This window comes from Schistocerca americana, chromosome X (genome assembly GCF_021461395.2).
Source record: "Schistocerca americana isolate TAMUIC-IGC-003095 chromosome X, iqSchAmer2.1, whole genome shotgun sequence".
Taxonomy (NCBI): domain Eukaryota; kingdom Metazoa; phylum Arthropoda; class Insecta; order Orthoptera; family Acrididae; genus Schistocerca; species Schistocerca americana.
Window position 1 is genome coordinate 413,114,712 of NC_060130.1, and position 26,760 is coordinate 413,141,471.

The following is a 26,760-nucleotide window of genomic DNA, read 5'->3' on the forward strand; positions in this document are numbered from 1 at the left end:
AGCTGCCTTCTTACCAACTGCCAGTTCACATTCCCATCACCTTTCACCCTCTTCAATCTATCCAATTTCTCCTTTGTGTCTTATAACTGTGCCTGAAGGGCACAGATCTTACACTCCTGCTCCTCTGTCAACATATTTCTGCTATGGATTCTGCATTCCTAGGAGAGGACGTCACTAGAATGCCCACTGTCTTCCCCCCAATGAAAATACTTTGAACAGATCCCACACTATAATGAACTACTCACAATCCTATGACAAAGCCTACACTTCTCACTCATGGTAAAATTTTAACACTTACTGAAAAAACTAAATATTTATGTTACATAAGTTTAATTACAAAAGTAGAGTTACTTAAAGAACTAACAATAGTGGTCTCTAAGTTCTCACTTTACTAAGAAAGCAACAACTTCTATTAATACCACTAAACAACAAATAATACCAATACCACCAAAACCTCAGACAATTTCTTAGTTAAAGCAAAAATTCAAGCAGCCCCTGGAACACTCAATGAAATTAAAACAGTGAATGAAAATTTCACTGAAATATTGCACTAGAATCAGTAAGACACACCAACTGAAAACTACCACACAAAATCTGCTGAACAACTTCAATGCACAGGCAACTCAAAAAAAAAAACACAGTGGGCAAACATCTCCAACAGTTTATTAGGCCATCAATTTGCCACAAACAAGATGAGACACAGTTGAAAACTACTAAATTTAATAACTGTATAACAGTGCACAAACAACTTTGTCAGAATTCAACTTAAGAACCACTACAGCTGCAACTGCTAATATTTGGATGAATGAAAACTACTAAATTTATTATTCAAACACAGTGCACAAATCTCTTGACAGTACTTACCTTTAGAATTGCTAGAGCTGCAACTGCACACTAAGAAATGTGAACACACTGCTGAGGTCTGAGACTTTGATGAATGACGTAAGCATACTCATGAATAACAAACCACTCACATCAACAACACAGAAAGAAAGACTAAGATGAATAAAAATCCATTGATAACTTACTTTTACAGCAAATATCAACACAAATAAACTTTAAAATAAGTAACTGAAGACAAACATTATAAAATATTGGTGAGCAATTTCAACAGCAGTCCAGCACACATGACGTCACACCGAGAAGTCCCCATTAATTCACTAAATCACAAGGGGTGGGGAGGGGGCACATAAATGAACGGTTAAGGAAGATTAGGATTAAACAGCCAGTCAGTGACAAATTTGTCAGATGTAGAACAGTCAGTTTGGGGAAGTATAGAGAGAAAATCAGCCATGTCACATACACGGGAACCATCCCAGCATGTGCCGTACGATATTTAGGGAAACTGCACAATCTGACAAGGATTTAAACTGCAGTCCTCCCGAGTGAGTTCAGTATCCTTGCACTGCACCAACTTCCTGTATCTGCTGTTAAAGAAGTCTTTCCTTCTCATGCACAGCATTACCATGCTGTAAAAGTGGAACTATTGTTATGTGCTAGATTTTATATTGTGATAACTGCAAATCCTATTTTGATGGCAGCTGCAATTTGGTTCATACAGAAAGAGCCTGAACTACTTTGACTTTAAAATGAACAATATATCAAGTGTCTAGTTTTCTTGACTTGCCTATGGAAAAGGACAGTGGATTTTTTATAAATATTAATTGTCCTTGTATTAACACACATTGTAATTATTCCAAAAATGTTAACATAATGAATACATTCAATTTTAAAAAAGAAGTGAATTTAAAAACTAAGTCAGTCTGACTTTTGTGAACTGGCTTAAAAAGTGCCAGTTTCAATGTTGAAAAAAGTGTCATAGTTTCAGTTTAAAACTGTGACATTGTGGATTCCAGTAGAGGGGTCATGACAAAAATATAAATACACCCTCAACAAGACAGTACAATTGCAAGGACAGGAAAATCACTGCAGCTGTATATGAAATGATGGTGTCCTTATTTTGAAACATGACAACTGTATCTCTAGAAATCTTTCTTGTTAATTACAAATATGTTGGAGAAACAATCATCTTCACAGTTTAGAAGAAAGTTGCAGGACAACAGTGATGGCAAGTGGTATTTGTTCTGAAGCATCTTTTAAAGTAATACTATGCCAAGCAGCATTTCCCACAATGGTTGCCACAGTTTCGTTTATAATTATATCCACTTAGAATACAGTACAAGGGTGCAACAAAGTTGTTATATGTCATGATTGTTATAAAAGTTGGTCCTACCTCTCAGAGTAGACATTGGCACTGACAAGGCTGGAATAGTTGATGATGGATGGCCATATGTGGCCAGTTGACTGCTAGAGTCTACCAAGAGGATGATGGGAGCAGAAGTCATAAGAACCAACAAGAGTATTACTGAGGGTTAGTGACAGTGATAAAGATAATAGGGACAGTATTTATTACCTCAGACCATGGCAAGGGGTGGACAAAATGGGATGTTCCATTCTGGCTGGTCAGCAGTTGTGCAAGGTGTATGTGGGAATTAGGCATCAGTGTTGTTTTAGACAAGGTGGGGACAGCATTGATGCACAATGGACACCTTGGAAAAACCAACTTACTGGCAGAGAGAGTGTCCTTGTCACTAATGAAACAGCATCAGTGTTTACTGTATGTTTCTCTCCTGTGGAGAACTGCCTCATTTCTTATAAGTCATCTTAATTTTCAACATCCTTTTGTAGCACACCTCAAATGTTTCAGTGCACTGCTATCACTGGAAAACTCTTTAAAGTATATAATGTCATAAATAGTTATGGCTATCAATGTAGGAATACATGTTATTAAACACTGAACTGCTGCCAACTGATTTTGTATGTCATTAAATTGAGAGTGTCACGCAGTCTACTGGCATGTCATAACCCAAAATATTCAACTATGTATGGAATACTGGAGCTACTGGTTCCTGAGAATAATTGGTTTCCCAAATATTCTCTGGAGGGCACTGTTTAACCAAGAAGGGTCTTTGCCATATTCCATGTATATATAGAGAGTAATTTGTGTATCTGAGCTTTAATCTTGAATCTTTTGTCAATTTTAAACTAAACTGTCAGTTCCACAAAACAACTGCTTTCCTAGATTTGAGGAATAACTTTTTGCCTTTAGTGCTGTCATTGTTCTGATACCAATACAAATTGTAAGTGCTTTTTCCTTGATTGGACAGTTGAAAACAATTGTTCCATTTATAGTTAGAAGATTCAGAATATTCCCATGAAATGTCAAGAAGGAAGTTCAGGTTTTAACATCCCATGAAACTGAGCCCAAGTTCAATTGGGGAAGGCACTCAGTTGTATCCTTTTCAAAGGAACCATCCTGGAAATTTCCTTAAGTGATGGATGGAAACTAAAAAACTGAAATGACTGGATAGGGATTTGAATTGCCAGCCGAAAGAGATCAAGTCTGGTGTATTACCAATGTGCCACTTACTTCATCTCTACCATGGCTTTTTGGGAATAGTTTCTTGGAGGCTGACACCTGAGAATGTGTTCAGGATTACGTTGGAAAACTGTTTTTTATACAGCACTGGCTATTTATCATTTTTTCAGTGAATATCAGCAAATTAAAATTACCACTACTATCATGTGGCAGTCATAATTCTTTCTGTGCTATTGAACTGAGGCTATATTTGAATGACTGACTAATGAATGTGGATCAAGCCCAATTTGATCTCATATTTTGAGAAGAAAAGGCACAGTAACAAGATATCAGATCTAAAAGGTGATACCACATGAAAATGTGGGCCACAATTCTGGTAGTATGCGGATATGTCCCTGCGAACATCATCTAAATATTTGTGTACACCTATAGTTTGTCACTCTGTCCACCCTACTGCAGCCCGAGCATAAAGTACTGTACAGTAGAATAGCGACCAGCACACTGCTGTGTGTGTTACATTCAAAGCCAAGGGAGCTTGGAGGGAGAGGGTCACATCTGTCAAATGTATTTTGAAATCTGTTTCAAGAACAAATTGCTTTATATGGAAAGTGTACATAATATTTCAGCCACATGCAAATATATGTTCAGTATTATCTTACCTGTCCATACCTCAAAATCAAAATGAATCAGTGTGAGCAACTGAAGTGTTATGAAATGGAGTTAATAATTTCCAGTTTAACCATACCAGTCACAATGAATGGCGTAACTCCTGCAAATGTACTTCACTTTATCAGTGTCCACTTTTCAGTCCAAAGCAAACAACAAATATCAGTGATGTTAATTATTAAATAGGAGTATGCTACTTATTTAATGATATATTCATTCATTTTATTAATTTATACTGCATTTCTAAATTGCAACATGAAGGTGTTCAAAGCAAAGTGATCTCTGGCAACAGCTATGGGTTAGAAACAGTACATTTTGAAACAATGAACAAAGCATTATTGCTTCTTGGATCATTGGTCTTACGAAGACAAACCTCTTAATCTGCTATACAGTACTTTGTACTCTGGCATTAGGCAGCTGTAGATGGACAGATTGAAAATGTGTGGGCGCAATTATTTAAATGCTGTGCGCTTAGAAGTTCATAACTACATACTACCAGAACTGTGGCCCAAATTTTTGTGCAGGATCAATTGCTGGGGCTGAGATATTGGAAGTGTGTTTTTCTTTCCTTAAAATCTCAGGTAAGTTTGGTGATGTTTCCAGGTAAGTATCACTGTTAGTTACTGTTGTCTATGTGTATTCATACTTTTGTTTGATCTCATTGGAGTTAATATTGCAACTTATATATGGAAGTTTCCTGCCCTCTCCTGGGCTACTCAATACATGAAGTGCACATTGAGGAAGCTACACTGCACAACTCAGAGAGCCTCTAATTTCGACCCTCCACCCTCATTCAGACCAGATGAACCTGATTTTGAATGATGGTGCACATTGATATTTGTAGTTTGATCCATTAGTGAGACTAGCTGTCTTCACCATTTTCTGAAAGAATAAACAACAGTCTCAGATGCCATGCAACACACATTAATTAGTGCAGACCTGAGTGGTAATCTGTAGTCAAGTACAACCAATACTTTTGACTGGCACATGGATAGCTTGTTTCACCTGTCAGACAATTCCTACAGGGATACGCTAAGTGTATGACTGGCACATGGATAGCTTGTTTCACCTGTCAGACAATTCCTACAGGGATACGCTAAGTGTACATGGGATTTATTCCCCTTGCATGACACTATTTCCCAAAGACAGGTGATCATATGATTTGAAATTTAAGTTGCTTACACACAGCACTATCTCCATTTCGTCTGTGGGTGCTTGTAACACAATAAGAAAGCCATTTATTCAAGCAAAAAGGCGAAGCCCATTGTCCAAATCATTATTAGCAGATGTAATGCCTCAAACTTACAAGAAACTTGACATACACATGTTTGCGATTTGATGCTGCTGTTTTCCACACAACCACTCCTCATCTAAGCACAGCATGCTAATAACTGTCAACTGTGTCTGGCACCAAATAAGGAGCTCATCAGTAGCTGCTGATACAGCTTCTGTCTACCTGTCTGCAGACACCAGTCAACTCTGACATCAAGTTCTTAAAACATACACTCTCCATTACCACAGCCACTAGATATCTGAATAGCTCTTGCAAATATGAAAACAAGAAAATAAGGCAAGGTCTCCTATCCCATGCTAACCAAGATGCTGTTCACATTCAAACAAAAGTATGTAATTAAACTAAATGCAATGTAGTAATTGCAGTAACTGTTGGTGGTGTGTAAATAGTACATACTGCTGGAGAGTGCTTGTACATTGTTTGACCTTAAAATTGCAGCACCAGGAAGAATAGCAAGTAGAACTTTATTTATTGGGCTTTTACAGCCATGTAGGAAATTATTAAATTTGTGTGCAATTGTGGGGTAAATTATGAGAAATTTAGTTCGAAGATCTGCCGTCTCTGGCAGCAGCCTGGCTGGGCATGTAGTCAAATTGAGCTTGGATCTCACATTTGGGCAAGTCATTTCCACACATTAAATACTCAACAAGCCAGTGTATGGTGGAGAATACACAATACCAGTATTATCAGTTTTCTTTCCTATTCCATCTGTGTACTGAATGACAGAGAATGACTGTCCACGAAGTTCTCTGTACTTTTTGTAAGCTCATATTTTTCTCATGATCCCTATGCGTGAACTGTATGCCACAGTGTATGAATCTTAGTGGCTGGCAAGTGTTGACACACCAGTCTCTTGGCAATACATGATTAGATGTTTTCAGAATGTCAAAGGTGTGGAGAATATGCAGGCCAATGCAACAGCCCAACACCTGTATTCTCGACCGAACAATGCATAACAGAAGAAATACTTCAACTGATCAACAAAATAAGTACAAAACCATTCAGGATTATGGAAATACAAATAATTTAAAAATTAAATAAATAGGAAGTGCAAGGAAGCTAATGCAAAATGGCTGCATGAATAATGTGAAGAAATGATTGCTAGAATGGCAGATTCAGAATAGAGGAAGGTCAGAGCAACCTTTGGTGATATTAAAAACAAGGGAAATAACATTAAGAGTGCAATGGGAATACTGCTGTTAAATGCAGGTGAGAGAGTGGATAGAAGGAGCACATTGAAGGCCTCAATGACAGGGAGGACTTGTCAGACAACATGATAAAAGAATGAATAGTTGTCGACAGGAAAGAGAGAGATGTGATCCAGTTTAAGAGTCAGAATTTAAAACAGCTTTGGAAGACTTACGATCAACTAAGGCTGAAGGGAGAGATTATATTCCATTGGAATTTCTGAAATCATTGGTGGAAGTGGCAACAAAACGACTATTCACATTGCTGTGTAGAATGTATGAAACTGGCAATATACCATCGAACTTTTGGAAAAACAGCACCCTCATGATGCCAAAGATAGCAAGAATTGACAAGTGCAAGAATTGTCACACAATCAACTTAACATGCCCAATCAACTTAACAGATCATGCATCCAAGCTGTTGACAAGAATAATATACAGAAGATTGGAAAAGAAAATTTAGGATCTGTGATAAAGGCACCAGAGAGGAAGTTCTCACATTGCAGTTGATAATGGACGCATGAGTGAGGAAAAATTTAGACATGTTCATAGGATCTGTTGACCTGGCAAAAGCGTTCAACAAAGTAGAATGATGAAACGTGCTTGAAATTCTGACAAAAATAGGTGTAAGCAATAGGGAAGGAAAGGTAATACATAATATGTACAAGAATCAAGGAGGAATGAGAGGAGTGGGAGACCAAGAACAAAGTGCTCAGATTAAAAAAAAAAAAAAAAAAAGGTGTAAGACAGGGACGTCGTCTTTTGCCCTTACTGTGTTCATTGAAGAAACAATGACAGAAGTGTCAAGAGTGGGATTAAAATTCAAGGTGAAAGGATATTGGTGATATGATTCACTGATGACATTGCTATCCTCAGTGAAACTGGAGAGCAACAACAGGCACTGTTACATGGAATGACGAGTCTAATGAGTACAGAATATGAATTGAGAGTAAATTAACAAAAATAAAAGTAATTAGAAGTAGCAGAAATGAGAATACTGAGAAACTTAACGTTACGGAATTCTGCTACCGAGCAACAAAACAACCCACGATGGATTAAGCAAGGACGACATAAAAAGCAGACTAGTACTACTGAAATAGGCATTCCTTGCCAAGAGAAGTCTACTAGCATCAAACATAGACCTTAATTTGAGGAAGAAATTTCTGAGAATGTATGTTTGAAGCACAGCTTTGTATGGTAGTGAAAAATAGAATGTGGGAAAATTTGAAAGGAAGAAAATTTTTGGCTGTTTGTAGAAGGTATAAAAGTTGAAGCCTAATGGAACATGATGACAGCAAAGGGAACAATGTACTTACATAATAAAGAATTTCCACAGCCTCTGCGTCGAGAGAGCTTATGTAACCATACTTGAAGTAACTTAGGGTTTCCATGAAATATGATCTTTGGCATTCAAGATTCTGTTTGTAGAAACATCTCACTGTTGTACCATCTGCATCAAAGGCTATTTTCCATTTTCCCTTAAAATAGACTGCATTCGTCATCATGAGCTTTGTATCAGTTGGAAGACCCTCTGAAATCAAGCAATAAATGAAATTCAGTTTTATGGCTACAAGCTGTACTATGCAAAACAAAGTTTCCAATTGCATAAAGAGAATATAATAATGGCAGCTTGTTATAAAATATATCTGTGTAACAAAGTAATTTTACTAGTCTTTTTATGTTTACTGTATGATACATGTAATGAGAAGTAAAAGTAAACAACAAATGCACTCTAGTTTAATGATACCCAATTTTATATGAGTCTTTACACTCATCTTTTTTTAAACTAGCGAAGTAGCTTATATGACCTGCATCAGGTAATCTGTAATTGTAAAAGGAGTCTAAACTGCGGTTCAGGTTTTCATTCTTCATTTATGCAATGTGTGAATGAGGAATTTATGAAGTAGTACCCAAACTCTCACAATACATGTTACCTAAAATTACTGTGTCTAACATGGACCCTATTCTGCACTATCGCCTTCCATGTAGTTCACCTGGAAGCAAATGCACTGATACCAACATTTCTGCTACTTTGGAGTGCATCCTGGAGGTGTTTCTCTGTCAATGCATTTAATACCCTCTGCCATTCCACATTAATCCCTTCCACTGTATCACTTTCACACAGTCAGCCTTATTTTCTTCTTTGGGAAGAAGTAACACACAGCTAAGTTTCCTGAGTATGGTGCATAGGACACAGCTACTACCTGTTTGTTGCCAAAAATTCCTGAACATAGGTTTTATGTGGTCTTGGATTGTCATGGAGTAGGCCTAAGCAGTCTTCACACAGAATCTCTGTGGACAGTCTTCTCTGTTCCTCCAAATGTCTTAGAACATTGCAATAGTATTTCTCCCCCATACATATTTCTTAAATCAGTGTCACAAGTTGCTGTTAGCTGAGTGGTTTAGTTGTTGGTGAGCATTTTTCCACTGTCATGTTGCTGATAGCTTGCACTTTGGCAAGGGCTTACTTGACAAAGCAGTGTGCCTCTACAACATTTTTTTTGTTTGAGTCAGGAAAACTAATACAGAAATACGCTAAGCATTAAAGCAAGCTACTGGAGACAATACTTACAATCATAAACAGACCTGAAGTAGTGTGTGCTGTGTGTAGGGATCTGATGCTGCAAGACTGTAGGTGTTTTATTTAAAACTACATCACCTTGGGAACATGCAGTTGCAGATGTGAATATCTTCTGTTGGTAGAATTGCATATGAGGACTGTGGTATAGTTTGTGCCATGACTGTTCAAAGACAAGCCAAACTTACTTTCAGAGGTTATCACAGGTGATGAAACCTGAAACTATGTAGCAATCATCACAATGGATGAGTCATCCTTCATCTTATATAGAAATCTAGTGGTATTGCAGTGGAATCTTATCAATTTGAGCAAAGAATTCTAATATTGGGAACTTCTAGATACCAACTTAATATTAGTAATCAGTGAAAATTCATTAACTGCTGTTGTTCTGTATTTGTGACTTCTGAGAATATGTCAATATCTTGGTGTCATTACCAAATGGATTTTATCAAACGTTACTGTATTCATTATGGTAATGTCATAAACAAGTCCATATTTATACATGTGTACATTGATAGCACTGTGTATATGGAACTGCAGAAATATCTTATTTGAGGACAATTCGAATAACTTATCAATGAAAATTTTTCTGGTTGCTCTTTCACACATTTGATATGAGTTCTCATTGCATGCGACTGTTGTATGTTGTGTGATAATGATGTTTATTTGCTTCTGGAGGCAACACAATCTCAATATTGAGGTTTTTAACATTATCTAGTAGTACAAGGTTATACCAAAGTCTTCAGGTAACACTGAAGGCATGCTATTTTGGTAGAGTGAGTGGAAATTTCTCTGCAGTTTGGAGGAAGCATGTGGCACTGTATAGTTCAAGTTTAGATCAATGACAGGAAACCTCACTCCTTTAGGTGGAAAACTGATGCTTTAATAGTTCATATAATTTCTGAAGTCTCTAATCCATTCAACACAAAGTGACATAATATTTATATGAATTGTGTAATCATGTCACAGTTTCAACTTTTTACATTTTCATAAATCTTCAGGATATACCACACATTTTGAAACCTCGTGTGTACATAGAAGCTACACATCACTCAATGCATAGCTTTTTTGTGGGCAAGAGGTTATAGCTTGCTGCTCAATGATTGGTTGAAAAAAGTACAAATTTAAGAAATTTCATTTCATCCTTAATGTTGGTGTTTACAAAATATAATATTTTAGTGCAGCTTCATTATTAATTCATAGACCTACGAAAATAGTGACTGCTGTTTCCCCATAGATGTGTTTAGTAACATTCTTTTTAAGACCAAAGTGGGAACATCAGGCAGTAATAGTTATAACAATGATACAAAATACTGTTTGTAGTGCATGAAACACCTTATTACTGAACAACTTTGTAATATTTATCTATAAGTGACTGCATACTTTGATATTCAAAGCAAGAGTGTTCTTGCGGAAATGTTGTGATGAATCACACTTGTCTTAACTTTCAACTCCCAGGATTGTTTTAGATTTATGTCTAGAAGATACTATCTTGAATGAAGCTTTTATGACTTGTTTAGTACTTTATATAAGCACCTTACATTCCACATTAATAGCCATAAGAAGAAAAACTGCTGCAATTGTGTAATCCTTTATGATCTTGTTGTAGCATTTGCCTTCAAAATGAGCGTAAAATGCCCATTACATTCACTGGGCACTAGAGGTGGTGATAAGAGATTGAAGGTGGTCTTGTCTCATCTGCTTCCATTTTCCTTTGTGCCATCTGAAATAACCAACAGTTGTACCCAACAGAAAAAGTATCAGATGTTTCAGGGCTATTCCTTCTATAAAAGCAAGAGGTACCATTTAGCCAGGCATCAAGATATGTAATCAAGAGGAAATGAGCACATTGGCATTGCAGCCAAAATGATGTGTTGTGAGAAACAGTGGCACATTGAGCTTTGTCTGTCCGGGCTATTACATTATTATTCAAGTAAAGTAATGCACAAGTGGGCACAATAAAGCAGTAGTATACTACCCTCTACTCACTGTTAGTATTAAATAGTTTTTACCAGCTTGCATTTAACACGGTCATAAAAAATGTGAGTTTTTAATCCAGTTGTGAGACTCACCAGGCTGCTGTTTGTGTTTTACAGTTTTTGTTTGCCCCATGGTAGAATTTTATTTTCTGGCTAGAGTCCAGATCAGAGGGTAAACATATGTGTGCTCTATTTCTTCTATTTTAGCTGAGAGAGAGAGAGAGAGAGAGAGAGAGAGAGAGAGAGAGAGGAGGGGGTGGGGGCTGGCCGTGTGTGTTGCTCCAGTGGTGTATTGAGAAGTGAATTCCTCCTCAGCTTTGTGTAGTGATTAGCTAGCCAGTCTGATCATCTACTCTACTAAGTAATTGACATAAGAAAATATTCATCTTGTTTATGATTGTTGTCATTTGAATTTGAAAAGACTGCATACATGATAATGAACACAAAAAATCTCACACAGTATATTACAGTGTGTTTCTTCACACTAACCTGCCTCAACAAGTTTTGGTATAAGTCCATGGGTGACTCCACTAACCCAGTCATTGATTGTCATAGCAGCTTTTGTTGGTGAAGTGAAGTCCACTTCACTGATGGTAGCAGAGTAATATTCTTGCATTGCAGCTCTGTATTCTGAATATGGCTTCAAGTCATTTGAGAGGAAGAGACTGTTTCCGGTCTCTATGGTAATCGATGGAGATTTGACCTTTGGAAATAAATTATTATTGTTATTGTTAGTCCAGGAATTCTTGCAGAAATAATCATTCAACCCTCCCCCTCTCTCATTACTTTGCTATAAAATAATGTGTGTGGTCTTTTTCTTGTTTCTGACACTTGGATAAGATGTTAAGAGAACTAGAAGTCTGGATTATTATTGTTGTGTGAAGTAAACTTAATATTTAACAAGTTCATTACTTCATTATTTTATTGTTTACAAACCAGTTTACATTTATTGTAGCAAATATTTCTGATTGGAGTTGAATTCAGTACTGAATAGAATTTTTATCAAATACATTTGTCTAGAATGGTAATAGGTACTCCATTAGGTTTACACATTAACTGGTACAGTTCCTGTATAGGAGTAAAATTCTGAGTCTCTAACATGTCTCCCATTGTCCTCATACATACTTACAGCGAGTCTACGCAGAAATTGCTGCGTTTTCATCCGATACAACTCCTTCTCATCGGGCAATCGCAGAACATCTTTAATTTCATCTGCAGATTTACCTACTGCACCTTCAAGTACCATTAGTAGAGCAGCTTTCATACTCACTGGAGAAATAAGTACATTTCCATCATGCCGCTTTGTAGCTTCCTGAAAAGTTCTTTCATTTATTTTTGTGCATTTTGTGAAGAACTATTGACAAGCCATAAAAAAGGTCTGAAAATTCAAATGATATTGTTTCTGTTTACCTGTATTAGCTCAGCATCAAAATAATTGAATCGGTCATCACTAGGTATTTTGTTAAAAAATTTTCCTCTCAGTCCAGTGTTTGTCGAATACGCAAATGTGACATATCCCAGCAATCCCAAGACTGAAACAAATTGTAGGTATAGATATGCTATTGGAATAAAGTGTATTACTTTGCTTCATCCCTAAACAAAGTGAGTAGTTCATCATGGATGCATAACTTTATTTTGAAAAAAAGAGGAGTAGGAAGAGAACATTTCTTACAAGAATACATAATGCTCATATTTAATGTCTGTTCCACATATTGCTAGTTAAATGGTTCTTGGGAATGCAACTAAAGTAGATGGTGCAAATTTGGCACACTGGATTGTTCCAGGAGAGGGCCACCCTGATTTAGGTATTCCATCATTTACCCAAAACCGAAGGAGGTGACTGCTGGGATGTTTCTTTTGTGTAAGGATGTGACTAATTTCCTTCCTCATTCTTGCAAAGCATGAGCTTTTGTTCTATCAGTAATGACCTTTTTTCTTTGCTGTTCTAATCAAGCAGCAGCAGCAAATGAAAAGGGTTACAACAGTAATGCTAACTTAAACTCATCACATTTTTTTAGTAGTTATGAAAATGTCATTTGCAAGCGTTGGTGCTGCAATTGAATAAACAGCCACAGTAAGTCACCTAACAATAGGTGTCATTCTCCTCTCCTCTATGCTCAGTAAGGGGTATCTTAACTAAGTGAAGCTGATAAGAAGATACAAACCAATTATTAATGATTGGATAATCAGATTCACTATTATTATCTCCTATGCTATTTTAGCTTGCCACGATTACTATAATTTTAGGTACAGATTTACACTATAAACACATTGTAAAATGAACAGTCTGCTAGGTCGATGATAGAAGTATATTTCTCATGGAAAAATGTTCTTGAGCACTTAATAGCAATCATTCATTTCCTGGGTCGGCAATGTCTGCCTTTGAGAGAAAGTACAGATACATTCTTTCAGCCTGACAAAGGAAACTTCTTGAAACTCTCTGAATTATTCGGAAAGTTCGACACTGTGATGATGGAGCACCTGCACAGAACGAAGCAAGGTGAGAGTAAGGGTCATCATTATCTTGGAAAAGAAACACAGACTGAAATAATTCATCTTATTGGATCATCTATAACCAACAACATTCTATTAATGATGAAATCTGCAAAGTGTTACAGTATAATTCTGGACTGCACACCAGATATTTCAAAAGTTGAGCAGATGACAGCTGTGGTAAGTTTCGTCCAGGAGACTAGACTCGACAGGGTATACGATGTCCGAATTCTGAAGCATTTCCTGGGGTTTCTTCCAGTGCCCAATTCTTAAATTTCCACTTTGACGCAGGTCGTACTCAAGTTCTTTGAAGATAAAAAAAATCCTATTGTGTAATATGATAGGGCAAGGATACGACAATGGAGCAAACATGGAAGGAAAGAAGTATGGTATCCAGAAAAGAACTTCAGATATGAACAAGAGAGCATTTTATGTACCATGTAGCAGTCACTCATTGTATCTTGTTGTAAACGATGCCGCTATGTCTTCTAAATATGCTGTTCCCATGTTTTCCACAGTGAAAAGCTTGTATGACTACTTCTCGCCCTCCGTTCGACGTTGGGATGTCTTGAAGTATCTGCCTAACCTGTCGCTGAAGACACTGAGCGATACTTGGTAGGAAAGTCGCATCGATGCACTTACTCCCCTGAGATTTCAAATTGGAGGCGTTTATGATGCACTGGTTCAGATATCAGAAGAATTCGATGGCATGACCCCTCACGAAGCAACGTCACTTGCGAATCAAAAAATTACACCTTTCTCACTTCTCTGGTAATCTGGTACGATGTTCTGCTTCACATCAGTGTAGTCAGTAAGACCATCCAGGCCACTGACAAATGCTTCTGCGGCCGTGGAAATGCTTTAAAAACGAAAGCATATTTTGAGACTTGCAGAACAGAAGAAAAGTGTGTCTTTCTTGACGGATTCCAAAGAACTGGCTATAGAATTAGAGCTAGAAGATCTAACGTTATCACGGAAAAGTGTTTCCCGGCGATGAAGTAAGAAGCCAATACACTTTACCTATGGAGGAAGGGATGAGACAATAGATGTCCCAACAAAGCGTTACAAGATTGAATTCTACTATTATCTTTTAGATATAGTAACCACAACTTTGGATGAGATATTCAATCAACTGAAATCTCATTGTGATTATTTAGATTTTCTCTAGGACATCGGCGAACTTAAGAATGCACCTCCTGACAGCCTGGACACAAAGTGTAGAAACCTCGCAGCGATTTTGCAAGATCATGAGTCAAGCGACAGGAGTTGAGGGAAGAACTAAAAGTGCTTTCAACATTGTTGAAACCTGGAATAGGTCCAAAAGAGACTGAAGTTTATAGGGAGACATAACTTTTGCCGTAAAATTAACATTGTTCTGAGAATTCTCCTAACACTTCCAGTGACAGTTGCGACTGGAGAGAGGAGTTCCTCAAAACTGAAACTGATAGAGACATACCTCCGATCAAAGATGAGCCAAACTCGTTTGAATGATCTTGCAACAATATCGATGTAACACTAGCTTGCAGAGGACTTAAATTACACAGATCATGTGAGAGTTTGCACAAGCAAAAGCCAGGAAGGTTCGATTTATCTAGTATTTTTTAAAGTTTTATATTATGATCAGTGTGTTGGTTATTTACTGAGTTGTTTCTTATTTTGTTCAACATTAAATAGTTATTGTAAATATTATTAATCAGACCAAATTATCGTTATCGATTAGTTAAGTCCCTTAAGATTCCACACGCATCTGAACATTTTTGTAAACTTTATTAAAATTAGTTAGATTTCTTCAATCAGGTTTGACTCCATTTTTGAGCTGGTGCCCAGCGACTCTTTTGTACAAATCTATAGAGAATGTCACCAGTCAGTCACTATTTTTGTTTTTATTTTCCAGATCTACATATATTTCGGCCACTGAGTGGCCAGTCTCAATGCTTTGAGTTATATTTACATGTACACCGACATGCTGAACGTAACTCAACAGTTACACTGAGTGCTGACATTTCCTACAAATTTGTTTAAATAGAATGCCACAAACGTTCTGCGAAAAAAAAAAAAAAAAAAAAATCGTGGTGGGGGGGGGGGGGGGGGCAATTTAACAGCTCGCACGGGACGGCAGTTGGGCTTGCGCCGGCCCTTCCCACCATTGTGTGGTGTCTGTGGCGTACACATTGTGCCACATATTAAATGAATGCACGTTATGAGTGGGAGGCGGCAAATAGTTTATCAGCTGATTTGTCACAAACCACGTAGTTAAACTGCAGTTTATATTTCTGTACTATGGCAAGAGAGAGATTGGGAGAGGATGATCCAATATTTAATTACTTTTCATATCCGAGGACATCTCCATTATCATGGCTCTCATCACTGTCACCACCCCCATATTCATCATCAACGAAATAAATTGTAAGATTCAAAATACTATGCCAAGATTATTTCATCTTCGAAAAATGTTGGATAACACAGAGTTGAGTTGCCATGGTGCCACAGAAATGCAGCCATTGCAGATGTAAGGAAATAAGCGTGCATGAAATACTTTCCCCGTAACCGTACTTGCAAGAACAATTGAGAGAATCGTACAGGTGGGGGAGATTGCGTCATTTGACGTCGCGACTGTTGAAATACTTAAACCGGATGTTTGTTTCCGTTTCTTCCTGGTAGCCGGATCCCGTTAAGCATTAACGCAAGAATAAGATTTCACATTGCGTGTAGTTTTGCAGTAGTGCTGTGGTGCCCTTTCACCGCGAACAAGTCAATATGAATTGGTAATAGCATGAGAGTATCTTTTAGAAGTATCCTGCAAATTTCCTACAACAACGTCTTATTATTAAAGGAACGGTTTTCGATAAAGACGACTTACTTTCAGGTTCGAAGGAGTACTTGCACTTGAGGAATACTGTATTGTTATGCAGGTAGTCAAAGCCATTACGCATTCAATGATCACCGTTTAATTAATGTGATACTGTGTTACACGCCGATCCGGTTAGTCGTACTTGCTAGTGTGGGAATAGACGATGTGCGAAATAAATTTAGCAACGGTGTGTATGTCGTTAAACACAGAACACAATCGTGGATTGAAGAAGGTTTGGGAGGTAACTGTACTGTCCCTGTTCAAGAAGCAGTCCCATCATTCCCTCATAGTTATTTAGGGAATCTAGTGAAAACTCTAAAAATGTCCTGATGTGAACGTTAACGCAGGTTCACTCAAAGGTGGCCAGTGCGTAATCATTCTCGTTCGTAGATTAGCGCCACCTGTATATTCATCGCGCGCGCGTGTGCGTGTGCGGTCTGTTCGTTTATGCGTAGTCCCCACTTTAGTCTCTTCCAAAATATACTTTCTGCCCGACATAGTATAGTTACGAATGCGAACGTTCGAAATCGTTGGTAATTTCTTACGAGAACAAACTAATAAAATCTCTAACGTTGCCGACTTTACTGTAGCATTCAATTGTGATAGAGCCGTTAAACTGCTGTCTGTTAGCTGTCACGTAGTGCACTGCGATACTGGAAACAATCTGCTATTGCAACCAAATTATGCTTTTAAGGGGCTATGTAATCTCCGCTGGAAGACTGCTAGAGGCGCGTAAAATAACTTTATGGCGGCCACTGAAATGGTACAACGTTCTGTAAGGGGCTTCTCGATTGCTCCAGCCCGCAACATCGACCTTAATCACTCTAAAGTTGGTTGGTTGGTTTAAAACAGGAGGAAAGGGACCAAACTACGAGGTCATCGGTCCGTTGTTCCTAATAAAACAATGCCACAAGTGTGAGAAGAAAATAGACGAGACAGACAACACAAAACGGAAAGAAAGGAAAGACCACAAGAACGAAGGAAAGCAACGAACACTAAAAGGAACAAAAGAGGACAAGAGAACAACAGAGATGCAAGAAACAGAAGAGAGTAAAACAAGGAAGCAGATTACAGTGGCTGGCCCACCACGAAAATAAAAAGGAAAAGCCAGCCACCCTGTAACACATTAAATCCTTCACCCTAAAATCACTAGGGTTAAGGAAACAGAGGGACAAAGGACACGCGCCAAAATACAGATCGAATGATAAACCTTGTGGCGTAATAACGAATGGAGGTCAGTTGCGGGGATGCCCATCTCCGGAAATGGTTTCCGTGTAGCCTGTTTCGCCAGCCTGTCAGCAAATTCATTTCTAGGGATTCCGACGTGACCAGGGATCCAGTATGACCAGGCATAGATGGACTCTTGGATGGACGCTACCAAAGGATGACGAGGGTAACACTAGTCGATAGTTTTCAGGCTGCTCATGTAGTCAGTACATAAATGAAATGACTCCCCAGGGCATGAACGGAGATACTGAACTGCACGAGAAATGGCCACCAGCTCTGCAGTGAATACACTGCAGCCATCGGGTAAGGAATGCTGTTCAATATGGCCGCCGTGAACGTAGGCAAAGCCAACGTGACCATCAGCCACCGAGCCGTCGGTGTAAACCAGTTCAGAGCCCCGGAACACGTCAAGAATCGAGAGGAACTGACTGCATGGTCAATGGAGTCACTAGAGCCACGTGAAAGGTCCAGACGAAGCTACAGCCAAGGCATACACCATGGAGGCGTACATGAACGGACCACAAGTAGAGGTGGTAAAGGGACTCCAGTTCGGAGGAGAGGGACCGCACGCAAACCACAATAGTTAGCCGCAACCTGGGCCACCGATGTGGGAGAGGGATGGACTGCCGCAGACGCGAAAAGGAGACTGTAATCCGGATGCTCAGGGTAACTACTAATGTGTGCTAGGAGTTACGCACGTCTGATCTGCAATGGAGGTACCAGTGCACGGGTCAGCTAACTCGTCCTAAAAGCTCCTGTCGCTAGTCTAACACCACAGTGGTGCACAGGGTCGAGTAAATACAAGGCTGAAGGTGCTGCCGAACCATAAAACAGTCAATTTTGGACTGGACAAGGGCTCTGTAGAGCTGCAGCAGCGTAGAGCGATCTGCACCCCAGTTGGTGCTGCTCAGGCAATGGATGGCATTGAGGTGCTGCCAGCACTTCTGCTTAAGCTGACGAAGATGAGGGAGCCAAGTCAATCAAGCTCCGAAAACCAATTCCTAGGAATCCATATGTCTCCACTACAGTGAGTGGATCGTCATTAAAGTAAAGTGCTGGTTCTGGATGAACGGTATGACGCCGACAGAAGTGCATGACACACGACTTTGCAGCTGAAAACTGGAAACCGTGGGCTGGAGCCCATGACTGCGCCTTGTGGATGGCTCCCTTTAGGCGCCACTCAGCAATACCCATACTGGAGCAGCAGTACGAAATGCAGAAGTCATCTGCATACAGAGATGACATGGAGAGCCCGACAGCTGCTGCTAGACCTTTAATGTCCACTAAAAATAGGGAGCTTAATACAGAGCCCTGCAGGACTCCATTCTTCTGGATATGGATGGAACTATGGGAGACACCAACTTGGGCATGGAAAGTACAGAGTGACAGGAAGTTTTGGATAAAAATCGAGAGTGGGCCCCAGAGACCCCACTCATAGAATGTGGCAAGGATATGATGTCGCCAGGTCATGTCGTATGCCTTACGTAAGTAAAAAAAAAAAACTGCAACCAGTTGTTGCCATCTGGAAAAGACTGTTCGGATGGCAGACTCTACCAACACAAGGTTATCAGTGGTAGAGCGACCCTGACATGGAGCCAGCAGGCTACGTGACTCCAGGACCCAGCCCAACCGCTGACATACCATACGTTCCAGCAGCTTACAAAAAACGTTGATGAGGCTGATAGGCCGGAAGCTTTCCACATCAAGCGGGTTTTTACCAGGTTTGAGCACCGGAATGATGGTGCTTTCCTGCCATTGCAATGGAGAGACGCCATCGTACCAGATCCGGTTGAAGATGACGAGGAGATGTCGCTTGTAGTCAGATGAGAGATGTTTAATCATCCAGCTTTGGATCCGATCAGGCCCAGGAGCTGTGTCAGGGCAACGTGCAAGGGCACTGAGGATCTCTCACTCTGTAAATGGGGCGTTATAGGATTCACTGCAGCGTGTATTGAATGAGAGGGCGTTCCCTTCCAGCCGCCGTTTGAGTGTGCAAAAGGCTAGGGGGTAATTCTCAGACACAGAGGCTCTAGCAAAGTGCGAAGCAAAGTGCTCGGCAATCGCGTTTGCGTTAGTACATAACACGCCATTTATGGTAACACCAAGGGCTCCTGTTAGGGCCTGGTACCCGAAAAGACGTTTGATCTTTGAGCAGACTTGGGAAGGTGACGTATGGCACCCAATGGTCGAGACATATCTCGACCAACACTCCTGCTTCCGTCGTATGATAAGTTGGCAAACGTGGGCATTGAGCCATTTAAAGGCTATGAGGTGCTCCAGGGAAGGGTGCCACTGTAGAGCTTGCCGACACTCCGTAATTGCTTCAGCGACTTTCAGCGACCACCAAGGGACTGCCTTACACCTCAGGCACCCTAAAGAGCGAGGGATCGCGTTTTCTGCCACAGAAACAACGGTTGTAGTCAACTGATCAACCATCACATTAATGTTACTGTGTGGGGGAGATTCAGCGGTGACAGCAGAGGTGAAAGTTTCGCAGTCCACCTAGTTTAAAGCCCATCTGGGGAGGCGTCTGTGGGCCTGATGCTGGGACAGTGACAGGAAGATGGGGAAGTGGTAACTACCACAGAGATCATCATGTGCTCTCCAGTGGATAGATGGGAGAAGTCCAGGGCTGTAAATTGATAAATCAATGGCTGAGTAAATACCGTGAGCCACTCTGGAATGTGTGGCGGCGCCATTGTTGAAGTGACAGATGTTGAACTGAGACAGTGAAGTTTAGACATGTCTACCTCGGCCAGTAAGCATGGTGCCACCCCACAAGAGGTTATGGGCATTAAAATTTCCCTAAAGTAGGCAAGGTTTAGGAAGATGATTGATCAGTGCAGCTAATATATTCAGGGGTCCTGCACCATCTGGAGGAAGATATACATTGCAGACAGTTATTTCCTGTGTTGTCATTCTGACAGCCACAGCTTCAAGAGGGGTATGAAGGGGCACGGGTTCACTATAGACTGAGTTTAGGACATAAGTACAAACCCCACCTGATACTATTACAGTCACTACAGTTCTTGTAATATCCCTCATAGCCACAGAGGGCAGGGGTCCACATTGCTGGGAACCACGTTTCCTGGAGGGCAATGCAGATAGCAGGTGTAAAGCTTAAGAGCTGCCATAGCTTCACCAGGCAGTGGAAAAAAAAAACTGTCGTAGTTCCACTTGAGGATGACATCTTAAGACTGGGAAGGCATGGAACATTCAGTGAGGCAGTTTATGCCTCAGAGACACCTGCTGTCACTGACATACTGCATGAGCAGTCTATATCCATTGTGTCAGAGTGGCGAGATCTAGGTCCACAGCAGATGCCAAAATGTCCATCCCACCCTCAGAGCTTGTTGGTAGCAGTGGTGTGGGTGCCACCACAATTTCCTTTGTATTAGGGGTTTTCCTTTTTGATTTCTCTCACTGCTCCTTGGATTTCCCTGGCCGGCAGGACTTCACTGGCTCAGTCTCTGGGATGGAGGATGAGCGTGAAGCCCCATGACCAGCTGCTTTTGGGCTCTTCAGCCACTGGCAGGTGTCATCTTTCCCACTAGCTGAACCCTGGTAAGGGAGTGACCCAAGGGACCCCTTTGTAGCGAGAGAAGCCAAAGAAGACTACATTTCTCTGGCTTAGAAGTGGGGACGGACATCCCTGATGGTTGGGGGGGGGGGGGGGAGGGGTTGTTGCTCCCAAAGCAGATGTTGCAGGAGCAACAGGGAGGGAAATGCCCCCACCATCAACCATCAAGGGGGCAGGTGTAGTCTTCCAGCTCTGAGAGATGACTTGGGTTGGCAGAGCTGATGGTGCCAGAACTGTTGTAGCAGCAGCGTAAGACAATGTGGTATGCACAGAATGTAGGCATTCAAATTTTCTCTTAGCCTCAGTGTAGGTCAGTCGGTCCAGGGTCTTTTACTCCATGATTTTCCTTTCCTTCTCGGGAATCTTTCAGTCTGGCAGGCAAAGCGAATGGTGCCCTCCACAGTTGACAGATGGGAGGCAGGGCACATGGAGTATTGGGATATGATGGTCGTCTGCAATCTCCACATGTGACGCTGAAAGTACAGCAGGGAGATATATGGCCAAACTTCCAGCACTTAAAGCACTGCATCGGAGGAGGGATATAGGGCTTTACATCACAGCGGTAGACAATCACCTTGACCTTCTAGGGTAATGTATTACCCTCAAGGCCAAAATGAAGGCACTGGTGCAACCTGGTTATCCCTCAGACCCCGGTGGACTCGCTGGACGAAATGTACACCTCTTCTCTCTAAAATGGCGCGCAGCTCATTGTCGGACTGCAAAAGACAGTCCCTGTGAAATGATACCCTGGACAATATTTAAGCTCTTCTGGGGCGTGATGGTTACAGAAACATCCCCCAACTTGTCACAAGCGAGTAACTCCCGTGACTGGGCAGAGGATGCTGTTTTGATCAAGACTGACCTAGATCTCATTTTGGACAAGCCCTCCACCTCCCCAAACTTGTCCTCTGAATGCTCAACAAAAAACTGAGGCTTCATTGTCATGAAAGATTCCCATCAGCTCACTAACATACAAGGTACTGGGTTGAGTAAGATCCACTGCCATCCTTGGCCTAACGTTCCTCTCATGGTGTGGCCAGGGAGGGGAACGATTTGGGGTCATACTTCTGTGCATTGAATTGAGCTCATGATCGCTTAGAGACTGCTGGTGTTTCACCACCAGCAAGAGATGGACTACGCTTCATTTCATGTCATCCACCCTGATGCACCCACTCCGACCAGGGGCCCTCCCCATGGGCGCCACCCAGCTGCTGCGAAGGCCACTTGGCAGGATGGCCATTGCCGGGAGTTACGATGCCCCAGGAGGATGGGCATCTACCCCTTGGCATACGTGAGAAGTTTATGGCGCAGCCATCAGCAGAGCGATTCCTGTGTGGTCAGGGGGCTACAACCAACAGGGTACATGGCTGCCCCACCACAACGGACTGGCTACCGTGCTGGATATCAGGTGCTAAGAAGTCCATGGACATCGTCTATGCAGAAAGCGACACTGCATAGTGCATGGTGGAAAACGCACCCAGGAAGATGTCCTCCCCCAAGAGATGGAGAATGGGCGGGGCTGCTATGCGATGACAAGAAAGTGGGCTAAAGATCTCAATGCACGATGGACACGATGCACCATGTAAGGCGTCCTTCCCAATTGGTTCGCTCTTCGGGAAAATTTTTGAGAATGGAGGTGAAACCCTGCAGGGCGCCATCACATAAAGGCCGAAACGTGAGGAACTCATTTTAGTTGCCACTTACGACAGGCAGGAATACCTCAGGCCTATTCTAATCCCCAGACCTGCATGGGGGTCAGTCTAAAGCAGCAAAATGAATCTAGTTTTATTTAGAAACAAAATTGAACACGATACTAGAAGTTTTTATCATCATCTCTCTATACGAAAACAATTCGACTAGGTACTACCACACCAATAGGAGACGTGCTTTCAGTGGGTGCCGTTCACACACTATCTTATCAAATGTATCTGGGAAGCCCTGTGTAATTCGAAATGACCAGGAGAGGCGGATCCACTAGTGTAAGAGGTGGAGAGCACTGTGTTAATTAAACGACACTGTCAGATAATAGGGACTATATTATGACAAATACCTAAAATGCGTTTGTCCTACATCAACGCAAGGTCAGCATGGTTATTTACTGATTTGGCATGGTTAATTGGAAGGATGGCTGAATTCTCTTCCTGTCACCACCTCTTTACCAGCTCCAGAAGTCGACTGTTGGTGATGCGATTAAGAAGGCGAAATCCGAAGCTACAACCACAGCTAAACGAAGAGCAGCATTGATGGACAGGGAGCAGGGACATTAAGTACTACCAACAGTCCGGCTACGCACAAGGATTGCAGGGAGTTAAAAAGAATGGGGTACGATGATCGAAAAGCTCCTCATAAGCCATGCATTTCTGTAGCCAATAGTAACAAGTGACCCTTGAGGTAGGCTAAACAGCAACACCACTGACCCTGCGTAACTGGAAATGAAATATTTGGAGTTATGAATAACGCTATTTCCTGTGGCAATCCGGTGAAAGGGTTTGGGGATTGCCTGGAGGACCTTACCTGCCATCGTTTCTAGTGCCAACAGTGGAGTATAGATGAGGAGGATGAGGTGGTACGATGTGGGGGTTTTTGGTGGTTAGTGCGTGGTTCCGTCATTGTGCTTAAGAAAATTTTAAATGCAGAAGGATACCAACAGTTTTACAACATTGTGCACTGCGTGCAGCAGAGCACCATTTCGACGACAATAAACGTTGGTATCAGCATAACACTGCATGCTGTCATAGGGCAATATCTGAGGCGATTGTTTGTGGACAGTAACATTTCTCCCGACATTCAGACATTGTTCCCAGTATACTGCAGTTAAGCTGAGAAAGTCAGAAGGTAGACACACCCGATATTAATCTCCAACAACAGGTGTCCGGATACTTTTGACCATGTAGTGTGTTGGTTGACTTAAGTAACGCAAAGAAGTTAGAACTGTTGCATCATTAACATCTGGCTCACGTTGCAGTCTTAGGCGAATGGTTGATTTCCACTACTCATGATGGAAGATATTCCGATGCATGCGTTGAATTGACGCAATACGCCACCGTTATTTGATGCTGATGTTTACGCACGCTGACGCATGCTTCCACTCAGCACTGAATTAACGTATACAATGTCTACTTAGTCGATACTGCAACGCCACAGGTTCCTTAGGGTGCCCTGAAACTTGTGTTAATGTTTTCTATGGTAGTTTGATAAATGCTGATGAACATTATCCTTTCAGCTACAAAAAAAACTTAAGTCTGTTCTTGCGCATATGAATGAATTATGGAAGGATCTACTGTAAGAAGAATAGCAGTTATTTGCTTCTGTGGTGCATCGATTAGGAGGTGGTTAGATTTTCGTTCAGCAAAGAAATTCAGTATGATCTATGATCCGGCAAACACCTGTTATAGTATTCAGCTGGTCATTTTATCCTGTGTAGTGCAGAACGTTGTGCGTTTTGGGGCTCCTGAAAAATAGAGTATGTTTGGAAAGCTCTTTAGGCGAATGGAACAGGCACTGATTGCCCAATAAATATCTACAAAAGATAATGGGATCGCGCCTGCTCGTCATCATCGATTTCCTCCGAATGTATGATATATGCAGGTCTTGGCTGACAATGAAAGTGACTGAAGTGGGAGCTCCAGATTGAGAAACATTTCGAAAAAAAAAATAGCATTTTCGGCGTGGATCGGACGAGGCATGACCCATTTATGTTAATGCAGTTTCCAGGCAGCTGTCGGCGCCACGGAAAGAGCACAGAACGCTAATGCGAGAGTCGCGGGGTAGAGTAGTTATGAGGAAGCATTTTTCTTTTCACTTTTTATGTTACATTGCAAATAAACGAAATATACTCATCTTATTAATATTTCCATAGAAAGACATGAAATGGAAAGAAAGGAAAATTTGGACCGAGGATTAGAAAAACGGGGGATGAGTGTGTGGAAAAATGTGGGAATGTCATTTCATCAAAATATGAGGAACTTACAAAAAAACTGCCTTGTGCTATGAACACCTACGTGGAGGAGAACAAATATATGCTGTTACTGACCAGAGGGGAGCGGGGGGGGGATACTACAGTTATATGACTAGTCTTTTCAAAATGAAGGATCGCCTTTATATAGCACTCAAATGCACTCCGCTAATCCGTCCCTGCAATGTCTTTTTATCGTCACGCAAGTAGTTTACTCACAAACTTTTCAAAACTGCTCTTATTTCGCAGCGAGAGAAAAAGTAATCACATCCCGAGAAGACCGCTTCAAAACACAGTCCATTGTAGATGATCAACTATTCTTGTCAATATTGACGAAATAATGCTTTAGCGTGGTTTGCAGCCGAACTGTGATGAGAGAACCTTTTATGAATGTAAACCAAATTTGTCTCTTTATAGAAACCTAAAAACATCGATGTAGTTGTAAAAATGCGGAGCTTACAACGTATGCAGGACACCGAAAAAAATTATAGCTTCATCTGTTTTTACGACACGTATCACCCCTGAACATGTAAATCAACTGTAAAGTAATAAATGTTTAATTTTATACAGGATATTCTTGGGTACTTCTTAAATTCCTTCTTGGAAATTTATTTACAATACTCATGTTTCCTTTGCCTTTTATGCGTTTTATGGAAATATTAATAAACAATATTTTGAGAATTATTTCGATCTGTTTGCAGTGGAACGTAAAGTCCTAAAATAAAAACTTATCCATCGAGGAACTCGACCCAGTGACCCTCGGATTAGCGTTCTGTCCTCTCTCCGCTGCCCAAACCGCTGCCTAACAACTACGCTAACAAGTAGTTAAAGCCTCGTCCTACCAGCGCCGCGTCAAAAATGCAATTTTTTCCTAAACGCTTTGTCATCTGGAGCTGCCGCCCCTGGTAGCTGAAAGGTCAGCACGACGGAATGTCGTACCTAACCGGCCTGGGTTCGATTCCTTGCTGGGTCGGAGATTTTCTCCGCTCAGGGACTGGGTGTTGTGTTGTCCTGATTTCATCCCCATCGACACGCAAGTCGCCGAAGTCGCGGCAACTCTCAAGACTTGCACCAGGCGAACGGTCTACCCGACGGGAGGCCCTACCCACAAGACATGTCCATTTCCATCAGGAGCTCCCACATCTGTTACTTTAATTTCTAACAAAGCTCTGCATATACCATAAATTTGGTCTAAATTGGTTATGAATTGGCGCGGTCCCCTTATCAGCGTAATAAAATATGATATGGTTCATCGAACACATGGTGTTGCTTTCCACTGAAATACCGAACGGCCTGACCTCTTTATCCCCAGCCTCGAGAATTCAAAATTAGGTATTTCGCGATTTTCGTAATCCAGTTTATGAGACTGTCGAACTGAATTAGTGCTTTGTCTCTAATGGTCGCCATAAGTAGAGCCACCTTTATTACCCCAGAATTTTCTTTGGTCCTCGTAAGAGGAGCTTGTTATCGAATGAGGTTTTACTTTCCTTAGAATGATCATGACTGTTCCGTGCCATAAATTTACGCGGTGCTTATTCTGTTAACAGCACAGGCCTTGAAACTATGTTTAG

At 41.0% G+C, this 26,760-nt stretch overlaps 2 protein-coding genes across 3 annotated transcripts in view; one reads left to right on the plus strand and one right to left on the minus strand.

The window, feature by feature from the left end:
* The window catches only part of LOC124556838 (constitutive coactivator of peroxisome proliferator-activated receptor gamma-like), a 721,776-nt gene that overhangs the window by 433,179 nt on the left and 261,837 nt on the right, over positions 1-26,760 (plus strand). The window lies entirely within an intron of this gene.
* The window catches only part of LOC124556840 (leukocyte elastase inhibitor-like), a 66,450-nt gene that overhangs the window by 20,438 nt on the left and 19,252 nt on the right, over positions 1-26,760 (minus strand). Inside the window, exons 2-5 of the mRNA XM_047130857.1 lie at positions 12,494-12,615; positions 12,213-12,395; positions 11,573-11,786; positions 7,843-8,057 (exon numbers count right to left, since the gene is read on the minus strand). Of these exons, the coding sequence (XP_046986813.1) occupies positions 7,843-8,057; positions 11,573-11,786; positions 12,213-12,395; positions 12,494-12,615 (734 nt within the window). The remainder of the gene's footprint in view (positions 1-7,842; positions 8,058-11,572; positions 11,787-12,212; positions 12,396-12,493; positions 12,616-26,760) is intronic.